The sequence below is a fragment of the Pseudophryne corroboree genome, chromosome 10 (assembly GCF_028390025.1).
Source record: "Pseudophryne corroboree isolate aPseCor3 chromosome 10, aPseCor3.hap2, whole genome shotgun sequence".
NCBI lineage: Eukaryota > Metazoa > Chordata > Amphibia > Anura > Myobatrachidae > Pseudophryne > Pseudophryne corroboree.
This window is the reverse complement of record NC_086453.1, coordinates 6,890,751-6,909,292: the sequence shown is the minus strand read 5'-3', so window position 1 is coordinate 6,909,292 and position 18,542 is coordinate 6,890,751. Positions and strand designations below refer to the sequence as shown.

The window sequence follows — 18,542 nt, the reverse complement described above, 5'->3', positions numbered from 1 at the left end:
GTCAGCTGCACAGTACAACTACTCCCACACTGCAGGATGGATATAAATCTCAGTATCTGTTATTATGTGTATATAGTCAGCTGCACAGTACAACTACTCCCACACTGCAGGATGCCTATAAATCTCAGTATCTGTTATTGTGTATATAGTCAGCTGCACAGTACAACTACTCCCACATTGCAGGATGCCTATAAATCTCAGTATCTGTTATTGTGTATGTAGTCAGCTGCACAGTACAACTACTCCCACATTGCAGGATGGATATAAATCTCAGTATCTGTTATTGTGTATATATAGTCAGCTGCACAGTACAACTACTCCCACACTGCAGGATGCCTATAAATCTCAGTATCTGTTATTGTGTATATATAGTCAGCTGCACAGTACAACTACTCCCACACTGCAGGATGCCTATAAATCTCAGTATCTGTTATTGTGTATATATAGTCAGCTGCACAATACAACTACTCCCACACTGCAGGATGCCTATAAATCTCAGTATCTGTTATTGTGTATATAGTCAGCTGCACAGTACAACTACTCCCACATTGCAGGATGCCTATAAATCTCAGTATCTGTTATTATGTGTATATAGTCAGCTGCACAGTACAACTACTCCCACACTGCAGGATGCCTATAAATCTCAGTATCTGTTATTATGTGTATATAGTCAGCTGCACAGTACAACTACTCCCACACTGCAGGATGCCTATAAATCTCAGTATCTGTTATTATGTGTATATAGTCAGCTGCACAGTACAACTACTCCCACACTGCAGGATGCCTATAAATCTCAGTATCTGTTATTCTGTATATAGTCAGCTGCACAGTACAACTACTCCCACGTTGCAGGATGCCTATAAATCTCAGTATCTATTATTATGTGTATATAGTAAGCTGCACAGTACAACTACTCCCACACTGCAGGATACCTGTAAATCTCAGTATCTGTTATTGTGTATATATAGTCAGCTGCACAGTACAACTACTCCCACACTGCAGGATAGCTATAAATCTCAGTATCTGTTATTGTGTATATATAGTCAGCTGCACAGTACAACTACTCCCACACTGCAGGATGCCTATACATCTCAGTATCTGTTATTGTGTATATAGTCAGCTGCACAGTACAACTACTCCCACGTTGCAGGATGGCTATAAATCTCAGTATCTGTTATTGTGTATATATAGTCAGCTGCACAGTACAACTACTCCCACGTTGCAGGATGCCTATAAATCTCAGTATCTGTTATTCTGTATATATAGTCAGCTGCACAGTACAACTACTCCCACGTTGCAGGATGCCTATAAATCTCAGTATCTGTTATTGTGTATATATAGTCAGCTGCACAGTACAACTACTCCCACACTGCAGGATGCCTATAAATCTCAGTATCTGTTATTGTGTATATAGTCAGCTGCACAGTACAACTACTCCCACATTGCAGGATGGATATAAATCTCAGTATCTGTTATTCTGTGTATATAGTCAGCTGCACAGTACAACTACTCCCACATTGCAGGATGGATATAAATCTCAGTATCTGTTATTATGTGTATATAGTCAGCTGCACAGTACAACTACTCCCACACTGCAGGATGCCTATAAATCTCAGTATCTGTTATTATGTGTATATAGTCAGCTGCACAGTACAACTACTCCCACACTGCAGGATGCCTATAAATCTCAGTATCTGTTATTGTGTATATAGTCAGCTGCACAGTACAACTACTCCCACACTGCAGGATGCCTATAAATCTCAGTATCTGTTATTGTGTATATAGTCAGCTGCACAGTACAACTACTCCCACACTGCAGGATGCCTATAAATCTCAGTATCTGTTATTGTGTATATATAGTCAGCTGCACAGTACAACTACTCCCACACTGCAGGATGCCTATAAATCTCAGTATCTGTTATTGTGTATATAGTCAGCTGCACAGTACAACTACTCCCACATTGCAGGATGCCTATAAATCTCAGTATCTGTTATTATGTGTATATAGTCAGCTGCACAGTACAACTACTCCCACACTGCAGGATGCCTATAAATCTCAGTATCTGTTATTATGTGTATATAGTCAGCTGCACAGTACAACTACTCCCACACTGCAGGATGCCTATAAATCTCAGTATCTGTTATTATGTGTATATAGTCAGCTGCACAGTACAACTACTCCCACACTGCAGGATGCCTATAAATCTCAGTATCTGTTATGTGTATATAGTCAGCTGCACAGTACAACTACTCCCACACTGCAGGATGCCTATAAATCTCAGTATCTGTTATTGTGTATATAGTCAGCTGCACAGTACAACTACTCCCACACTGCAGGATGCCTATAAATCTCAGTATCTGTTATTGTGTATATAGTCAGCTGCACAGTACAACTACTCCCACACTGCAGGATGCCTATAAATCTCAGTATCTGTTATTGTGTATATAGTCAGCTGCACAGTACAACTACTCCCACACTGCAGGATGCCTATAAATCTCAGTATCTGTTATTGTGTATATAGTCAGCTGCACAGTACAACTACTCCCACGTTGCAGGATGGATATAAATACATACAGAGTGAAAGATGAGATGTGTACCACAAAGCACAGGACACCTGCAGCACAGAGCAGTGATACGGACGCTGACCATATACTGGGAGGAAGCCATGCTACTGAGGATTTCTCTGCACCCTATCGGGGGACCCTGGGACAGTTTGAGGGGTACAGAGTGTGTGCACAGGAGGCCGCAGGACTAGGGAGAAGGCTTTGTGCATGGAACAGGAGCCTCACACTGCGCTGCCAGGTGTGTGACACTCAGGGAAGGGGTACAGCGGGCAGCAGCATCGCTATCTGTGCCATGCAATATGTGGTACCCTGGGCACTCTCTACCTCCTGGCGGGTGGCACAAGACTCGGCTGAGCACCTAGGTCATCTCCTCATACTTCCACGTCTTTGCTTGGCATGGATGGCAGTTCCGGTAGGAAGGCTGGCGGTTACCCTCAGGGCGCACTGGGCACTTTACACACTTTTGTTTACGCTGCAGGAGAACCCGTTCTGCTCCTTTCTCTCTGTCCTATCGTGTGCAGGAGCGGGGTACACAGGGCGAGGGGCCGCAGACATTCTCATGAGATAAACTGCCTGCGGACCTAGATCCACACTTTATACCCCCATTATCTACAGCACAGGTTCTCAAACTCGGTCCTCAGGACCCCACACGGTTCATGTTTTGCAGGTCACCTGTAGATTTTTAAAATGTGACAGTTGGTGATACACAGTGCAGCTGCTGGGTGACGTGGAAAACGTGAACCGTGTGGGGTCCTGAGGACCGAGTTTGAGAACCACTGATCTACAGCGTCCCCCACCAGACCCAGAGTACAGGATTTCCCAGAACAGTCCTCCGATTACCACCACGTGGTGCCTGAACTTCTACAGGAACCACAACTGGGAGACAGGAGGGACTATTACACTGTGTATGAACATGGGAGGAATAATACAGGGGGGGGGGAACAGCCGCTATTGGGGTACAGACAGCCCACCGGGGGGGACATGAGGGACTATTACACTGTGTATGAACATGGGAGGACCAGCCGCTATTGGGGTACAGACAGCCCACCGGGGGAGACAGGAGGGACAATTACACTGTGTATGAACATGGGAGGACCAGCCGCTATTGGGGTACAGACAGCACACCGGGGGAGACAGGAGGGACTATAACACTGTGTATGAACATGGGAATAATACAGGGGGAACAGCCACTAGCGGGGTACAGAGAGCACACCGGGGGAGACAGGAGGGACTATTACACTGTGTATGAACATGGGAATAATACAGGGGGAACAGCCGCTAGTGGGGTACAGACAGCACACCGGGGGAAACAGGAGGGACTATTACACTGTGTATGAACATGGGAATAATACAGGGGGAACAGCCGCTAGTGGGGTACAGACAGCACACCGGGGGGGACATGAGGGACTACTACACTATGAATGAACATGGGAATAATACAAGGGGAACAGCCGCTAGTGGGGTACAGACAGCACACCGGGGGAGACAGGAGGGACTATTACACTATGAATGAACATGGGAATAATACAGGGGGAACAGCCGCTAGTGGGGTACAGACAGCACACCGGGGGAGACAGGAGGGACTATTACACTGTGTATGAACATGGGAATAATACAGGGGGAACAGCCGCTAGCGGGGTACAGACAGCACACCAGAGGAGACAGGAGGGACTATTACACTGTGTATGAACATGGGAATAATACAGGGGGAACAGCCGCTAGCGGGGTACAGACAGCACACCGGGGGAGACAGGAGGGACTATAACACTATGAATGAACATGGGAATAATACAGGGGGAACAGCCGCTAGCGGGGTACAGACAGCACACCGGGGGAGACAGGAGGGACTATTACACTATGAATGAACATGGGAATTATACAGGGGGAACAGCCGCTAGCAGGGTACAGACAGCACACCGGGGGAGACAGGAGGGACTATTACACTATGAATGAACATGGGAATAATACAGGGGGAACAGCCGCTAGTGGGGTACAGACAGCACACCGGGGGAGACAGGAGGGACTATTACACTGTGTATGAACATGGGAATAATACAGGGGGAACAGCCGCTAGCGGGGTACAGACAGCACACCGGAGGAGACAGGAGGGACTATTACACTGTGTATGAACATGGGAATAATACAGGGGGAACAGCCGCTAGCGGGGTACAGAGAGCACACCGGGGGAGACAGGAGGGACTATTACACTGTGTATGAACATGGGAATAATACAGGGGGAACAGCCGCTAGTGGGGTACAGACAGCACACCGGGGGGGACATGAGGGACTATTACACTATGAATGAACATGGGAATAATACAAGGGGAACAGCCGCTAGTGGGGTACAGACAGCACACCGGGGGAGACAGGAGGGACTATTACACTATGAATGAACATGGGAATAATACAGGGGGAACAGCCGCTAGTGGGGTACAGACAGCACACCGGGGGAGACAGGGGGGACTATAACACTATGAATGAACATGGGAATAATACAGGGGGAACAGCCGCTAGCGGGGTACAGACAGCACACCGGGGGAGACAGGAGGGACTATTACACTATGAATGAACATGGGAATTATACAGGGGGAACAGCCGCTAGCAGGGTACAGACAGCACACCGGGGGAGACAGGAGGGACTATTACACTATGAATGAACATGGGAATAATACAGGGGGAACAGCCGCTAGCGGGGTACAGACAGCACACCGGGGGAGACAGGAGGGACTATTACACTATGAATGAACATGGGAATAATACAGGGGAACAGCCGCTAACGGGGTACAGACAGCACACCGGGGGAGACAGGAGGGACTATTACACTATGAATGAACATGGGAATAATACAGGGGGAACAGCCGCTAGCGGGGTACAGACAGCACACCGGGGAAGACAGGAAGGACTATTACACTGTGTATGAACATGGGAATAATACAGGGGGAACAGCCGCTAGCGGGGTACAGACAGCACACCGGGGGAGACAGGAAGGACTATTACACTATGAATGAACATGGGAATAATACAGGGGGAACAGCCGCTAGCGGGGTACAGACAGCACACCGGGTGAGACAGGAGGGACTATTACACTGTGTATGAACATGGGAATAATACAGGGGGAACAGCCGCTAGCGGGGTACAGACAGCACATCGGGGGAGACAGGAGGGACTATTACACTGTGTATGAACATGGGAATAATACAGGGGGAACAGCCGCTAGCGGGGTACAGAGAGCACACCGGGGGGGACATGAGGGACTACTACACTATGAATGAACATGGGAATTATACAGGGGGAACAGCCGCTAGCGGGGTACAGACAGCACATCGGGGGAGACAGGAGGGACTATTACACTGTGTATGAACATGGGAATAATACAGGGGGAACAGCCACTAGCGGGGTACAGAGAGCACACCGGGGGAGACAGGAGGGACTATTACACTGTGTATGAACATGGGAATAATACAGGGGGAACAGCCGCTAGTGGGGTACAGACAGCACACCGGGGGAGACAGGAGGGACTATTACACTGTGTATGAACATGGGAATAATACAGGGGGAACAGCCGCTAGTGGGGTACAGACAGCACACCGGGGGGGACATGAGGGACTACTACACTATGAATGAACATGGGAATAATACAAGGGGAACAGCCGCTAGTGGGGTACAGACAGCACACCGGGGGAGACAGGAGGGACTATTACACTATGAATGAACATGGGAATAATACAGGGGGAACAGCCGCTAGTGGGGTACAGACAGCACACCGGGGGAGACAGGAGGGACTATTACACTGTGTATGAACATGGGAATAATACAGGGGGAACAGCCGCTAGCGGGGTACAGACAGCACACCGGAGGAGACAGAAGGGACTATTACACTGTGTATGAACATGGGAATAATACAGGGGGAACAGCCGCTAGCGGGGTACAGACAGCACACCGGGGGAGACAGGAGGGACTATAACACTATGAATGAACATGGGAATAATACAGGGGGAACAGCTGCTAGCGGGGTACAGACAGCACACCGGGGGAGACAGGAGGGACTATTACACTATGAATGAACATGGGAATTATACAGGGGGAACAGCCGCTAGCAGGGTACAGACAGCACACCGGGGGAGACAGGAGGGACTATTACACTATGAATGAACATGGGAATAATACAGGGGGAACAGCCGCTAGTGGGGTACAGACAGCACACCGGGGGAGACAGGAGGGACTATTACACTGTGTATGAACATGGGAATAATACAGGGGGAACAGCCGCTAGCGGGGTACAGACAGCACACCGGAGGAGACAGGAGGGACTATTACACTATGAATGAACATGGGAATAATACAGGGGGAACAGCCGCTAGCGGGGTACAGACAGCACACCGGGGGAGACAGGAGGGACTATTACACTGTGTATGAACATGGGAATAATACAGGGGGAACAGCCGCTAGCGGGGTACAGACAGCACATCGGGGGAGACAGGAGGGACTATTACACTGTGTATGAACATGGGAATAATACAGGGGGAACAGCCGCTAGCGGGGTACAGAGAGCACACTGGGGGGGGGACGCACCATCACTGGCTGCAGCTGACACAGAACTGTATGACGGTCAGCAGTGACCCATAATTCTCTCCTGCTAGTACTTCCATATTATGCAATGTGGTAACGTCCTGCGGATGGGTGCAGTACCCAGCGGCCACCTATAGGGCGCAGTGTGCCAGCCACTGGAGATGTAATAGAAGTGTATACAGTATAGGGGACTGACTCACCACTTTCTCCATGCCGTGTGACCGTGACTCTGCACTTTGCCTGTTTATTACACGACGCAGTCACCGGACTAAAAATACTCGGCACTATTGAGCAATGCCGGGAGGGGAGCTCTGAGGTTTCACACGCTGGGGGCTGGGCAGGCAATTAGCTGGAGTAAATAAGTCCTAATTACACCTCACACCCAGGATCCCCGGAAGCTCAGGCTTGCAGACCATCTCCCTCCAGCAGTCACATTGTAGCGGATTTTATAAGACTGAGATTTACTAAACGTTCTATTTTAGCCACTTATTACATGGAAGAGATCTGTCCTGTTATCATATACCAATAGGAAGCACCGCCATCATATGGCACGTACACACTCCCAGCACGTTATCACTGATCCGGCTTATCAGGCCTGGGGGCACTTACCTGTGATAGCCCAGGGGACGAAGCATGTCCTGGTGGGGTGGCTGCCAGATTTGGGTGCCCCTTGCTTAGGTCATGTGCAGAATAGGGGGAGGGGCCTGGCGGTCCCGGCTGCCTTGCTACCTGCGCTGCAACCTGCAGGAAATAAAACATTGAATATTAGATACACGTCCTCTACCAATGCCGTAATAATAGGATTTTAGTACCTACCGGTAAATCCTTTTCTCTTAGTCCGTAGAGGATGCTGGGGACTCAGTGAGGACCATGGGGTATAGATGGATCTGCAGGAGCTTGGGCACACTATAAAGACTTGAACTGGGTGTGAACTGGCTCCTCCCTCTATGCCCCTCCTCCAGACCTCAGTTAGAAAACTGTGCCCAGGAGAGATGGACATTTCGAGGAAAGAATTTATTGTTATAACACAGTGAGTGTCCTACCAGCTCACACCACGAACATACCGTAGAACATGGCATTCAGTAGAATACCAGCCAACGGCATGAACAATACACAGCCACATGCTGAGAGAATATGTAACACAAACCGTGTGTCCACAGAAGCAAAAATAAGACACCGCATGCCATGTCATGAACAACGGTAGCAACCGCCAGACAGAGAAGACACACCCCAGGGTGTAACCAAAAACAATAACTGCAGATACCGTACGCACTGGGACGGGCGCCCAGCATCCTCTACGGACTAAGAGAAAAGGATTTACCGGTAGGTACTAAAATCCTATTTTCTCATACGTCCTAGAGGATGCTGGGGACTCCGTAAGGACCATGGGGATTATACCAAAGCTCCAAAACGGGCGGGAGAGTGCGGACGACTCTGCAGCACCGAATGAGCAAACAAAAGGTCCCCAAAACCCAGGGTATCAAACTTGTAGAGCATAGCAAAAGCGTTTGATCCCGACCAAGAATCCGCTCGGCAAAGTTGAACCGCTGAGACTCCTTGGGCATCCGCCCAAGAAAAACCCATCTTCCCCCAAAAAATGGACCTCCACCGACTTCGGTGACGGCAATTCAACCGTAGAACGAACATGGCAAACCGCATCACAGATTCAACGTGTAACAGACTGCATAACGCAGTCTCCCAAACCATGCTGGGAACATACCAGACAAACAGAGCCTCTGTTTCTCCAAACTGAGCCAAATTTACGACCTACATACCCAAATCCCTGGCTAGATCGAGGGAATTTGAATCAGCTAATGCTGAAGTAACCACCGGCAACAAAACAGGCCGAATTCTGTGAAACCTAGAAACCACTCTTGGTAAAACTACCAACCGAGTACTCAATTCCTCTCCATCCACCTGAAAGATCAAAAAAGTCTCTTGTGAGACAAAACCACCACTTCCGACACCCGCCTTGCGGACGTCAAGCCAATAGCCTGACCACTTTCCAAGAGAGAAATTTTGTAAAGAAACTTATTAGGCTTGCCTCCACATCGGCTTGTAAAGCATGGATAAGCACGACCTAGCTGAAAGTCCTCCATAGGAGCCTTCCTGGATACCCACCGAGACACATAATTACTCCAACAACGGTGGTAACGCTGTGCCGTTAGTTCTTTCCTAGCCTGAATAATTGAGGAAACGACTTCACTGGGAACACCCGTTCGGCTTAGGATATGGCATTCAACCGCCCCCACGTCAGACGCAGTTGCGGGAAGTCCTGATACACGCCCTGATCTTGTTGTAATATTACCTCACGTAGAGGAAGAGGGCAGTAATCTTCTATGAGGAAACCATGAAACTGGATAGCCAACCCTCGCTGGCTAGACCGGATTCAAGAGGATCCCTGGAACCTTCGATTATCTTACGCTTACCACCGTCAGAAAAGTGAAAGCTGAGAGGTCACCTAGACCGACTAAAAACACCCACGGAGACACGAGGATGTCCACTGCTATATCTTGAGTGTCCCTTGACCTGGAACAATCTCCTTGAGGCCTCTCGTTGAGGCGAGATGCCCACATATCCAATTGCGACACTCCTCAAAGACTTGTCACATCTGGGAAAGCTTCTCGATGATGACAGAATTTGTCCCGGCTGGATATCGTGTCAGCAGAGGAAATCTATTTCTCCGTCGTTTACCTCCGGAACGAAGACTGCTAATATAGCGTTTACCAGAATTCCCACTCAACTGCAAACTGTGCATCTTCTGCCATTGCCGCTTTGCTCCTTGTTCCACCATAGCGGCTTACTTACGCCACTGCTGACAAGTTGTCTGGCAGAACTAACACGGCAGAACACGAAGAATACGTTCGTCGAAATAGCTCTTAATTCAAGAAAGCTTACAGCAGACAAGATTCCCAACTTGACCTTATCCTCTGGAAATACGTCCCTTGCAAAGTACACCAGGATCTAAACCTGGATCCCGGACCTTCATTCCTCTAGAAGGAAAGAACCGAGCAGACACCACGGGAGCGATGTCCTGTCCGTTTGGATTATATTCCGGTGCATACGCAGGTGAGACCCGGACCACATTTCCAACTGGTCACATGAAAACCACTCTGGTATTAGACCTGCTCACCGAAAAAGGCCTCTTAGGTCGCACCCATCTGTCTTATTAACGGAACATATTGATGAGGTGTCACCTCAAAGCCGATCCAACTCTGGACCCTCAGACCTCTTTCCACAGGAAAAATACCTAACCTTAACCGGACAGTATCTACTCCGAAACCCGGACAGAGAAAGATACTGGCGCCGGCTGAATCTCAAAATAAGGAACGGATACAAATTTGTTAAATAAAAAATTAATCAAACATTTATTAAAATTAATCTAAAAATATGACTTGTGTAATATCAAGAGGGTGATTAAAAAAGTTGAGAGTCTCTCAAATTATCCTAAGACCACTTGTATTTCCATTTGAAGTAATAAGCACTGGTATTCTGGCTAGGACTCAGTCCTCCAAGGTATCCTCATAAAATTTCAGATATAGATATTACCATGGTCTCAGATGGAAGTCCCCTTGGTTCTCAATTGCAGATCGAGGTCCAATAGCAGCAGGGGAATATGCAGAGACTCCAGATGGATGATGCCGATAGGGATCCTGGAGGATTTGGAGTCCAGAAAATGCCAGATGATTCAAGATGATAATTGCAGTGCCCGTGGTCAAAGTGAAAAGGAGCTCAACGCGTTTCGCTGGTCTTGGTCACCGCCAGCTACCTACTCTACTCCGAAACCCACTTTTGACATCTGCGTCGTTGGGAACAACAGCCAATCCCTGTGTCGAAGAACAGTCAGAGAGAAACAACGATTTGCACCTTTATACAGGGACAACCGGACAATGTCCTGAACCTGACGCACCTCTGTATGGCGTCGCGTACTACCTCCCCTTCCAGAGGGGAATGGCAAGATTTATTAGAAAAACAGTGAGGGGAAACCACCGTAACTCAGAATGTTCCCCTTTGGCTTCTATAAATAACTCACAGGTCCTAGTCTATTCTTGGACTAACGAAAAATTAGTAGACAAGTGGTCACCGGAGTGGGGACCAGCCAGATAGACTCAGTGACAAGTGGTGGATGTAGTGGAAACAGAAAACTACGTCCACTTCTGCGAGCCTACCAAGCCTACCTGCACAGAAAAGGAAAAAAGAACGGTATCGAACCGGTTAAAACGACTGCATCCCACAAAAGAGTGCGTCACCAACCATTGCGAAGGAGGCTAACTCACGAAGTTAGACTTACCAGTGGAATCCGCCGATATCGACTGACCATAGGCCACACCAAATAGCTGCCTACCTCCCTCCAGCATCTCCCGGAGATATCCCCCGCATTTTCCGGTCACACCTCCTGCTGTCACGTGGCAGCCTGCTGTAATGTTAGAAGGCAGAATAAACATAGGCAAGCCTACCCACTCTGGATAGGGTAACTCTATCGGATGCTTACCCGAATACAACACTCCCTCAAGTGCATACAGTGCAAATAAGGACAAAGTATAGAAATAAAATTTCACTTAGCTGCCGGTGTATGATCCTTTGCGACCGGGCTCTGCGTCGACCAGGAGTTGGCTGTCATCATTTTCTCTCCGCGTCGGGAAGAGAATAATATTTGGACTCCTTGAGAGGATCGAAACCAACTCGTCCCGGCCAATCTAGAGCTTAATCAACAGAGCGACCAGCACATGAGAAGAATAGCATTATTGCAGCATTCATGGATATACCTCATGTAATACACAATAAAACACATATATCCTACCCATGCATATATAAACCTATATCTACATATATACACATATAGATATAACCTATACGCAAGTGGATTGTCCAGACCGGTCAGGTCCCTAGTGACGGTAATGTGTTGTGAATGTGTATGACCATGTACTGACGTGCCCCCGATGTGGATCTACCAGGAACGTTATGGTCAACAGAAACTTAGCAAATGTCGCCAGCAAGGAATATTAAGTGGGCAAATATTAATAATAATCACGGAACCCCGGGGGGTCTGAGGGAAGCATACAAATACAATTTTGATAACACTCGCCCCACATATACCTCTACAGATATATATATATATATACACAGGTACCAGGCAATAACCGCCTGATAACATCTTTACCCAGGAAATACCGTTGATGCCGACAGGGCATCCACAAACAACTGTATCTCCCCTATCGTGTTTACTGTTTTAAGCACACAAACACCAATTTGCTAATACTTAATTTTCTGAATCAAGTACCGCCAAGCGCCGGCGAAGCCGACCGTTATCCCCACAGTAGTTTGTGACAAAACCCTCACACCTGTCAACATATGTCGACAAACCAATAGTGGGTACAAACCGGGAAACAGTGAATTGATGTATTACAACAAGGATTGTGCAACCATTATCAACATAATGCTAAAGGACACCCATATAGCATTAAAAAAACACTGTGCCCCCCCACCTTCCTACTATACAGTAAGGCTTGTCGGGGACCGGAGGAAATTGGCGCTGACTCCTTCGTGAGGGCTAAGCTCCGCCCCTTCCCAGTGCGCTTAAGCCCGCTCATAATAGTATAACATTATACATATATATAAATACACAAGCCGGTCTGGCACCGTATATAGTGTAAAGACACTATATACCATAAGAAACAAATGCCGCACAGGGCGCTCCCCCCACCCAAACAGATCCTCGGCGTGTGGGAGCACCGGCGCTCAACGCGCCCCTGCTATCAAATGGCGGGGTTATCATATGGGGCTGCCCGGGACCACAAACAACCCACCAGAATCCATATAGATATATAAGCTGCCCAGGGCGCCTCCCCCCCCCCGGCGCCCTGCACCCATGGAAGCCGGCGGCGGGGAGAAATGGCGTGCATCGCACTACAACATGCTGGCGGTGGTCCGGGACACGGAGCCCCGGCACCGCCAGTTTAAGCTCACAAAGTACCGTAATATGTTGCCCAGGGCGCCCCCCCCCCCCCCCCCAGTGCCCTGCACCCGTGGGAGCCGGCGGCGGGGGAGAAATGGGGCGCAGTGCGCCATAACATGCTGGCGGGGGTCCGGGACACGGAGCCCCGGCACCGCCAGTGTAACCTCTCACAGCCCAGAAACTAAGAACTGTAACATGCTGCCCAGGGCGCTCCCCCCCAGCGCCCTGCACCCGTGGGAGCCGGCGGTGGGGGAACAATGGCGCGCAGCGCGCTGTGATATGCTGGCGGGGGAGTGAGACACAGTGCCCAGGCACTGAAACGCTTTTATGCCAGCCTCAATAAGAAATCAGTAATATGCTGCCCAGGGCGCTCCCCCCCCAGCGCCCTGCACCCTGTGAGTGCCGTTGGTGTGTGGGAGCAAGGAGCGCAGCGCGACCGCTGTACCTCCGTTACTGAAGTCTTCTGCCGTCACTGAAGTCTTCTGTTCTTCACATACTCACCCGGCTTCTGTCTACTGGCTCTGTGAGGGGGGTGACGGCGCGGCTCCGGGAACGAGCAGCTAGGCGCACCAAGTGATCGAACCCTCTGGAGCTAATGGTGTCCAGTAGCCGAGAAGCAGAGCCCTTGAACTAAGAAGAAGTAGGTCTGACTTTTCTCCCCTCAGTCCCACGATGCAGGGAGCCTGTAGCCAGCAGGTCTCCCTGAAAATAACAAACCTAACAAAGTCTTTTCCAGAGAAACTCAGTAGAGCTCCCCTAGTCTGTGACCCATCACTCCTGGGCACAAAGTCTAACTGAGGAATGGAGGAGGGACATAGAGGGAGGAGCCAGTTCACACCCAGTTCAAGTCTTTATAGTGTGCCCAAGCTCCTGCGGATCCGTCTATACCCCATGGTCCTTACGGAGTCCCCAGCATCCTCTAGGACGTATGAGAAATAGGAAACAGCGCCCGTCACACTGAGGCTTCTACAGGCCGGTGCTAGGTGTGACGCTGCAGCACTGAGAGGGTGGATCCGGTACATACACACCCTACAGAGCGCAGCCACCAGCCCGCTGGACGTTCCGGCTCTCCTCATCCTGGAACCACGCCTCATGCGTTGCAATTCAGTTACCACAGTTAAACAAAATACTACAATGCCATCACAAGGAAACCCAAAAGCTGCTGCACCCCCCCAAAGTCTAACACTTGGCGGAAGCGCCAGTAGCTGCTCTTACAGTTGGTAGCCTGTCCGAGTCTCTGCCAGCATCACACAGGTACGGCATATACCTCTCAGAGAGTAGACGTGCCCCGTCTCTAATAGGAAGGCCTCTCACTAACACCCGCACTTCTCACACCCATACTTACTGTGTCAAAGTGGCAGCATATTCTTTTAACCATTACCCTTGCTTTAAGTGTTCTTTGTTCTTCATGATGAAGCACTTATTGTAAAATGCAATTACTAACTCTAGAACCTCTCACAAAGGGAAATAATTCATAGTCACTTCTATCTATTGTCTGTTTTGTATGAGTAACACATGGCTTTTGAGTTTTGGAGAACTTTTACTGCCCGATACCTCTCAGACATTATACTTTCAGGAGTCTGCCGTGGGGGCATGCATACAGGTGCAGAGATCTGTAGATCACACCCTCGTACGCCCCAAACGCTGCCCCCTGTGCTGAGCAGCTTTATCCTGGATCCACCACCTCTCCATCAGCAGATACTTACAGTGCTGTAGACCGCAGAGACGGCGGAAGGGGAGAAGATGCGCTCATCCAGGCTCTGCGGCAGCGCTCCCCGGGAAAGTCTGGATGTTGGCGGTTAAGGAAGACAATTGAGAGTGACAGACACTAGTGCGGGGAACGTTCTACACCAGGGAGAGGACAGTGCAGTAAGTGACAGACACTAGTGCGGGGAACGTTCTACACCAGGGAGAGGACAGTGCAGTAAGTGACAGACACTAGTGCGGGGAACGTTCTACACCAGGGAGAGGACAGTGCAGTAAGTGACAGACACTAGTGCGGGGAACGTTCTACACCAGGGAGAGGACAGTTCTGCACCAGGGAACGTTCTACACCAGGGAGAGGACAGTTCTGCACCAGGGAGAGGACAGTGCAGTAAGTGACAGACACTAGTGCAGGGAACGTTCTACACCAGGGAGAGGACAGGGCAGTAAGTGACAGACACTAGTGCAGGGAACGTTCTGCACCAGGGAGAGGACAGTGCAGTAAGTGACAGACACTAGTGCAGGGAACGTTCTACACCAGGGAGAGGACAGTGCAGTAAGTGACAGACACTAGTGCAGGGAACGTTCTGCACCAGGGAGAGGACAGTGCAGTAAGTGACAGACACTAGTGCAGGGAACGTTCTGCACCAGGGAGAGGACAGTGCAGTAAGTGACAGACACTAGTGCAGGGAACGTTCTACACCAGGGAGAGGACAGTGCAGTAAGTGACAGACACTAGTGCAGGGAACGTTCTGCACCAGGGAGAGGACAGTGCAGTAAGTGACAGACACTAGTGCAGGGAACGTTCTGCACCAGGGAGAGGACAGTGCAGTAAGTGACAGACACTAGTGCGGGGAACATTCTGCACCAGGGAGAGGACAGTGCAGTAAGTGACAGACACTAGTGCAGGGAACGTTCTGCACCAGGGAGAGGACAGTGCAGTAAGTGACAGACACTAGTGCAGGGAACGTTCTGCACCAGGGAGAGGACAGTGCAGTAAGTGACAGACACTAGTGCGGGGAACATTCTGCACCAGGGAGAGGACAGTGCAGTAAGTGACAGACACTAGTGCGGGGAACGTTCTACACCAGGGAGAGGACAGTGCAGTAAGTGACAGACACTAGTGCAGGGAACGTTCTGCACCAGGGAGAGGACAGTGCAGTAAGTGACAGACACTAGTGCAGGGAACGTTCTGCACCAGGGAGAGGACAGTGCAGTAAGTGACAGACACTAGTGCAGGGAACGTTCTACACCAGGGAGAGGACAGTGCAGTAAGTGACAGACACTAGTGCAGGGAACGTTCTGCACCAGGGAGAGGACAGTGCAGTAAGTGACAGACACTAGTGCAGGGAACGTTCTACACCAGGGAGAGGACAGTGCAGTAAGTGACAGACACTAGTGCGGGGAACGTTCTACACCAGGGAGAGGACAGTGCAGTAAGTGACAGACACTAGTGCGGGGAACGTTCTACACCAGGGAGAGGACAGTGCAGTAAGTGACAGACACTAGTGCGGGGAACGTTCTACACCAGGGAGAGGACAGTGCAGTAAGTGACAGACACTAGTGCAGGGAACGTTCTGCACCAGGGAGAGGACAGTGCAGTAAGTGACAGACACTAGTGCAGGGAACGTTCTACACCAGGGAGAGGACAGTGCAGTAAGTGACAGACACTAGTGCGGGGAACGTTCTACACCAGGGAGAGGACAGTGCAGTAAGTGACAGACACTAGTGCGGGGAACGTTCTGCAGCAGGGAGAGGACAGTGCAGTAAGTGACAGACACTAGTGCGGGGAACATTCTGCAGCAGGGAGAGGACAGTGCAGTAAGTGACAGACACTAGTGCGGGGAACGTTCTACACCAGGGAGAGGACAGTGCAGTAAGTGACAGACACTAGTGCAGGGAACGTTCTGCACCAGGGAGAGGACAGTGCAGTAAGTGACAGACACTAGTGCGGGGAACGTTCTACACCAGGGAGAGGACAGTGCAGTAAGTGACAGACACTAGTGCGGGGAACGTTCTACACCAGGGAGAGGACAGTGCAGTAAGTGACAGACACTAGTGCGGGGAACATTCTGCACCAGGGAGAGGACAGTGCAGTAAGTGACAGACACTAGTGCAGGGAACGTTCTGCACCAGGAAGAGGACAGTGCAGTAAGTGACAGACACTAGTGCAGGGAACGTTCTGCACCAGGGAGAGGACAGTGCAGTAAGTGACAGACACTAGTGCAGGGAACGTTCTGCACCAGGGAGAGGACAGTGCAGTAAGTGACAGACACTAGTGCGGGGAACATTCTGCACCAGGGAGAGGACAGTGCAGTAAGTGACAGACACTAGTGCGGGGAACGTTCTACACCAGGGAGAGGACAGTGCAGTAAGTGACAGACACTAGTGCAGGGAACGTTCTGCACCAGGGAGAGGACAGTGCAGTAAGTGACAGACACTAGTGCAGGGAACGTTCTGCACCAGGGAGAGGACAGTGCAGTAAGTGACAGACACTAGTGCAGGGAACGTTCTACACCAGGGAGAGGACAGTGCAGTAAGTGACAGACACTAGTGCAGGGAACGTTCTGCACCAGGGAGAGGACAGTGCAGTAAGTGACAGACACTAGTGCAGGGAACGTTCTACACCAGGGAGAGGACAGTGCAGTAAGTGACAGACACTAGTGCGGGGAACGTTCTACACCAGGGAGAGGACAGTGCAGTAAGTGACAGACACTAGTGCGGGGAACGTTCTACACCAGGGAGAGGACAGTGCAGTAAGTGACAGACACTAGTGCGGGGAACGTTCTACACCAGGGAGAGGACAGTGCAGTAAGTGACAGACACTAGTGCAGGGAACGTTCTGCACCAGGGAGAGGACAGTGCAGTAAGTGACAGACACTAGTGCAGGGAACGTTCTACACCAGGGAGAGGACAGTGCAGTAAGTGACAGACACTAGTGCGGGGAACGTTCTACACCAGGGAGAGGACAGTGCAGTAAGTGACAGACACTAGTGCGGGGAACGTTCTGCAGCAGGGAGAGGACAGTGCAGTAAGTGACAGACACTAGTGCGGGGAACATTCTGCAGCAGGGAGAGGACAGTGCAGTAAGTGACAGACACTAGTGCGGGGAACGTTCTACACCAGGGAGAGGACAGTGCAGTAAGTGACAGACACTAGTGCGGGGAACGTTCTACACCAGGGAGAGGACAGTGCAGTAAGTGACAGACACTAGTGCGGGGAACGTTCTACACCAGGGAGAGGACAGTTCTGCACCAGGGAACGTTCTACACCAGGGAGAGGACAGTTCTGCACCAGGGAGAGGACAGTGCAGTAAGTGACAGACACTAGTGCAGGGAACGTTCTACACCAGGGAGAGGACAGGGCAGTAAGTGACAGACACTAGTGCAGGGAACGTTCTGCACCAGGGAGAGGACAGTGCAGTAAGTGACAGACACTAGTGCAGGGAACGTTCTGCACCAGGGAGAGGACAGGGCAGTAAGTGACAGACACTAGTGCAGGGAACGTTCTACACCAGGGAGAGGACAGTGCAGTAAGTGACAGACACTAGTGCAGGGAACGTTCTGCACCAGGGAGAGGACAGTGCAGTAAGTGACAGACACTAGTGCAGGGAACGTTCTGCACCAGGGAGAGGACAGTGCAGTAAGTGACAGACACTAGTGCAGGGAACGTTCTACACCAGGGAGAGGACAGTGCAGTAAGTGACAGACACTAGTGCAGGGAACGTTCTGCACCAGGGAGAGGACAG

The 18,542-nt window shown here is 50.2% G+C and overlaps 1 protein-coding gene across 6 annotated transcripts in view; it reads right to left on the bottom strand.

The window, feature by feature from the left end:
- EIF4G3 (eukaryotic translation initiation factor 4 gamma 3) overlaps nt 1–18,542 on the bottom strand; it is a 193,413-nt gene that overhangs the window by 124,492 nt on the left and 50,379 nt on the right. For 5 of the 6 annotated variants that reach the window (XM_063942065.1, XM_063942061.1, XM_063942063.1 and 2 more), the window contains exons 2-3: nt 14,797–14,875; nt 7,744–7,875 (exon numbers count right to left, since the gene is read on the bottom strand). In XM_063942065.1, the coding sequence (XP_063798135.1) occupies nt 7,744–7,875; nt 14,797–14,875 (211 nt within the window). The remainder of the gene's footprint in view (nt 1–7,743; nt 7,876–14,796; nt 14,876–18,542) is intronic. The other variant, XM_063942066.1, reaches the window with a different exon arrangement.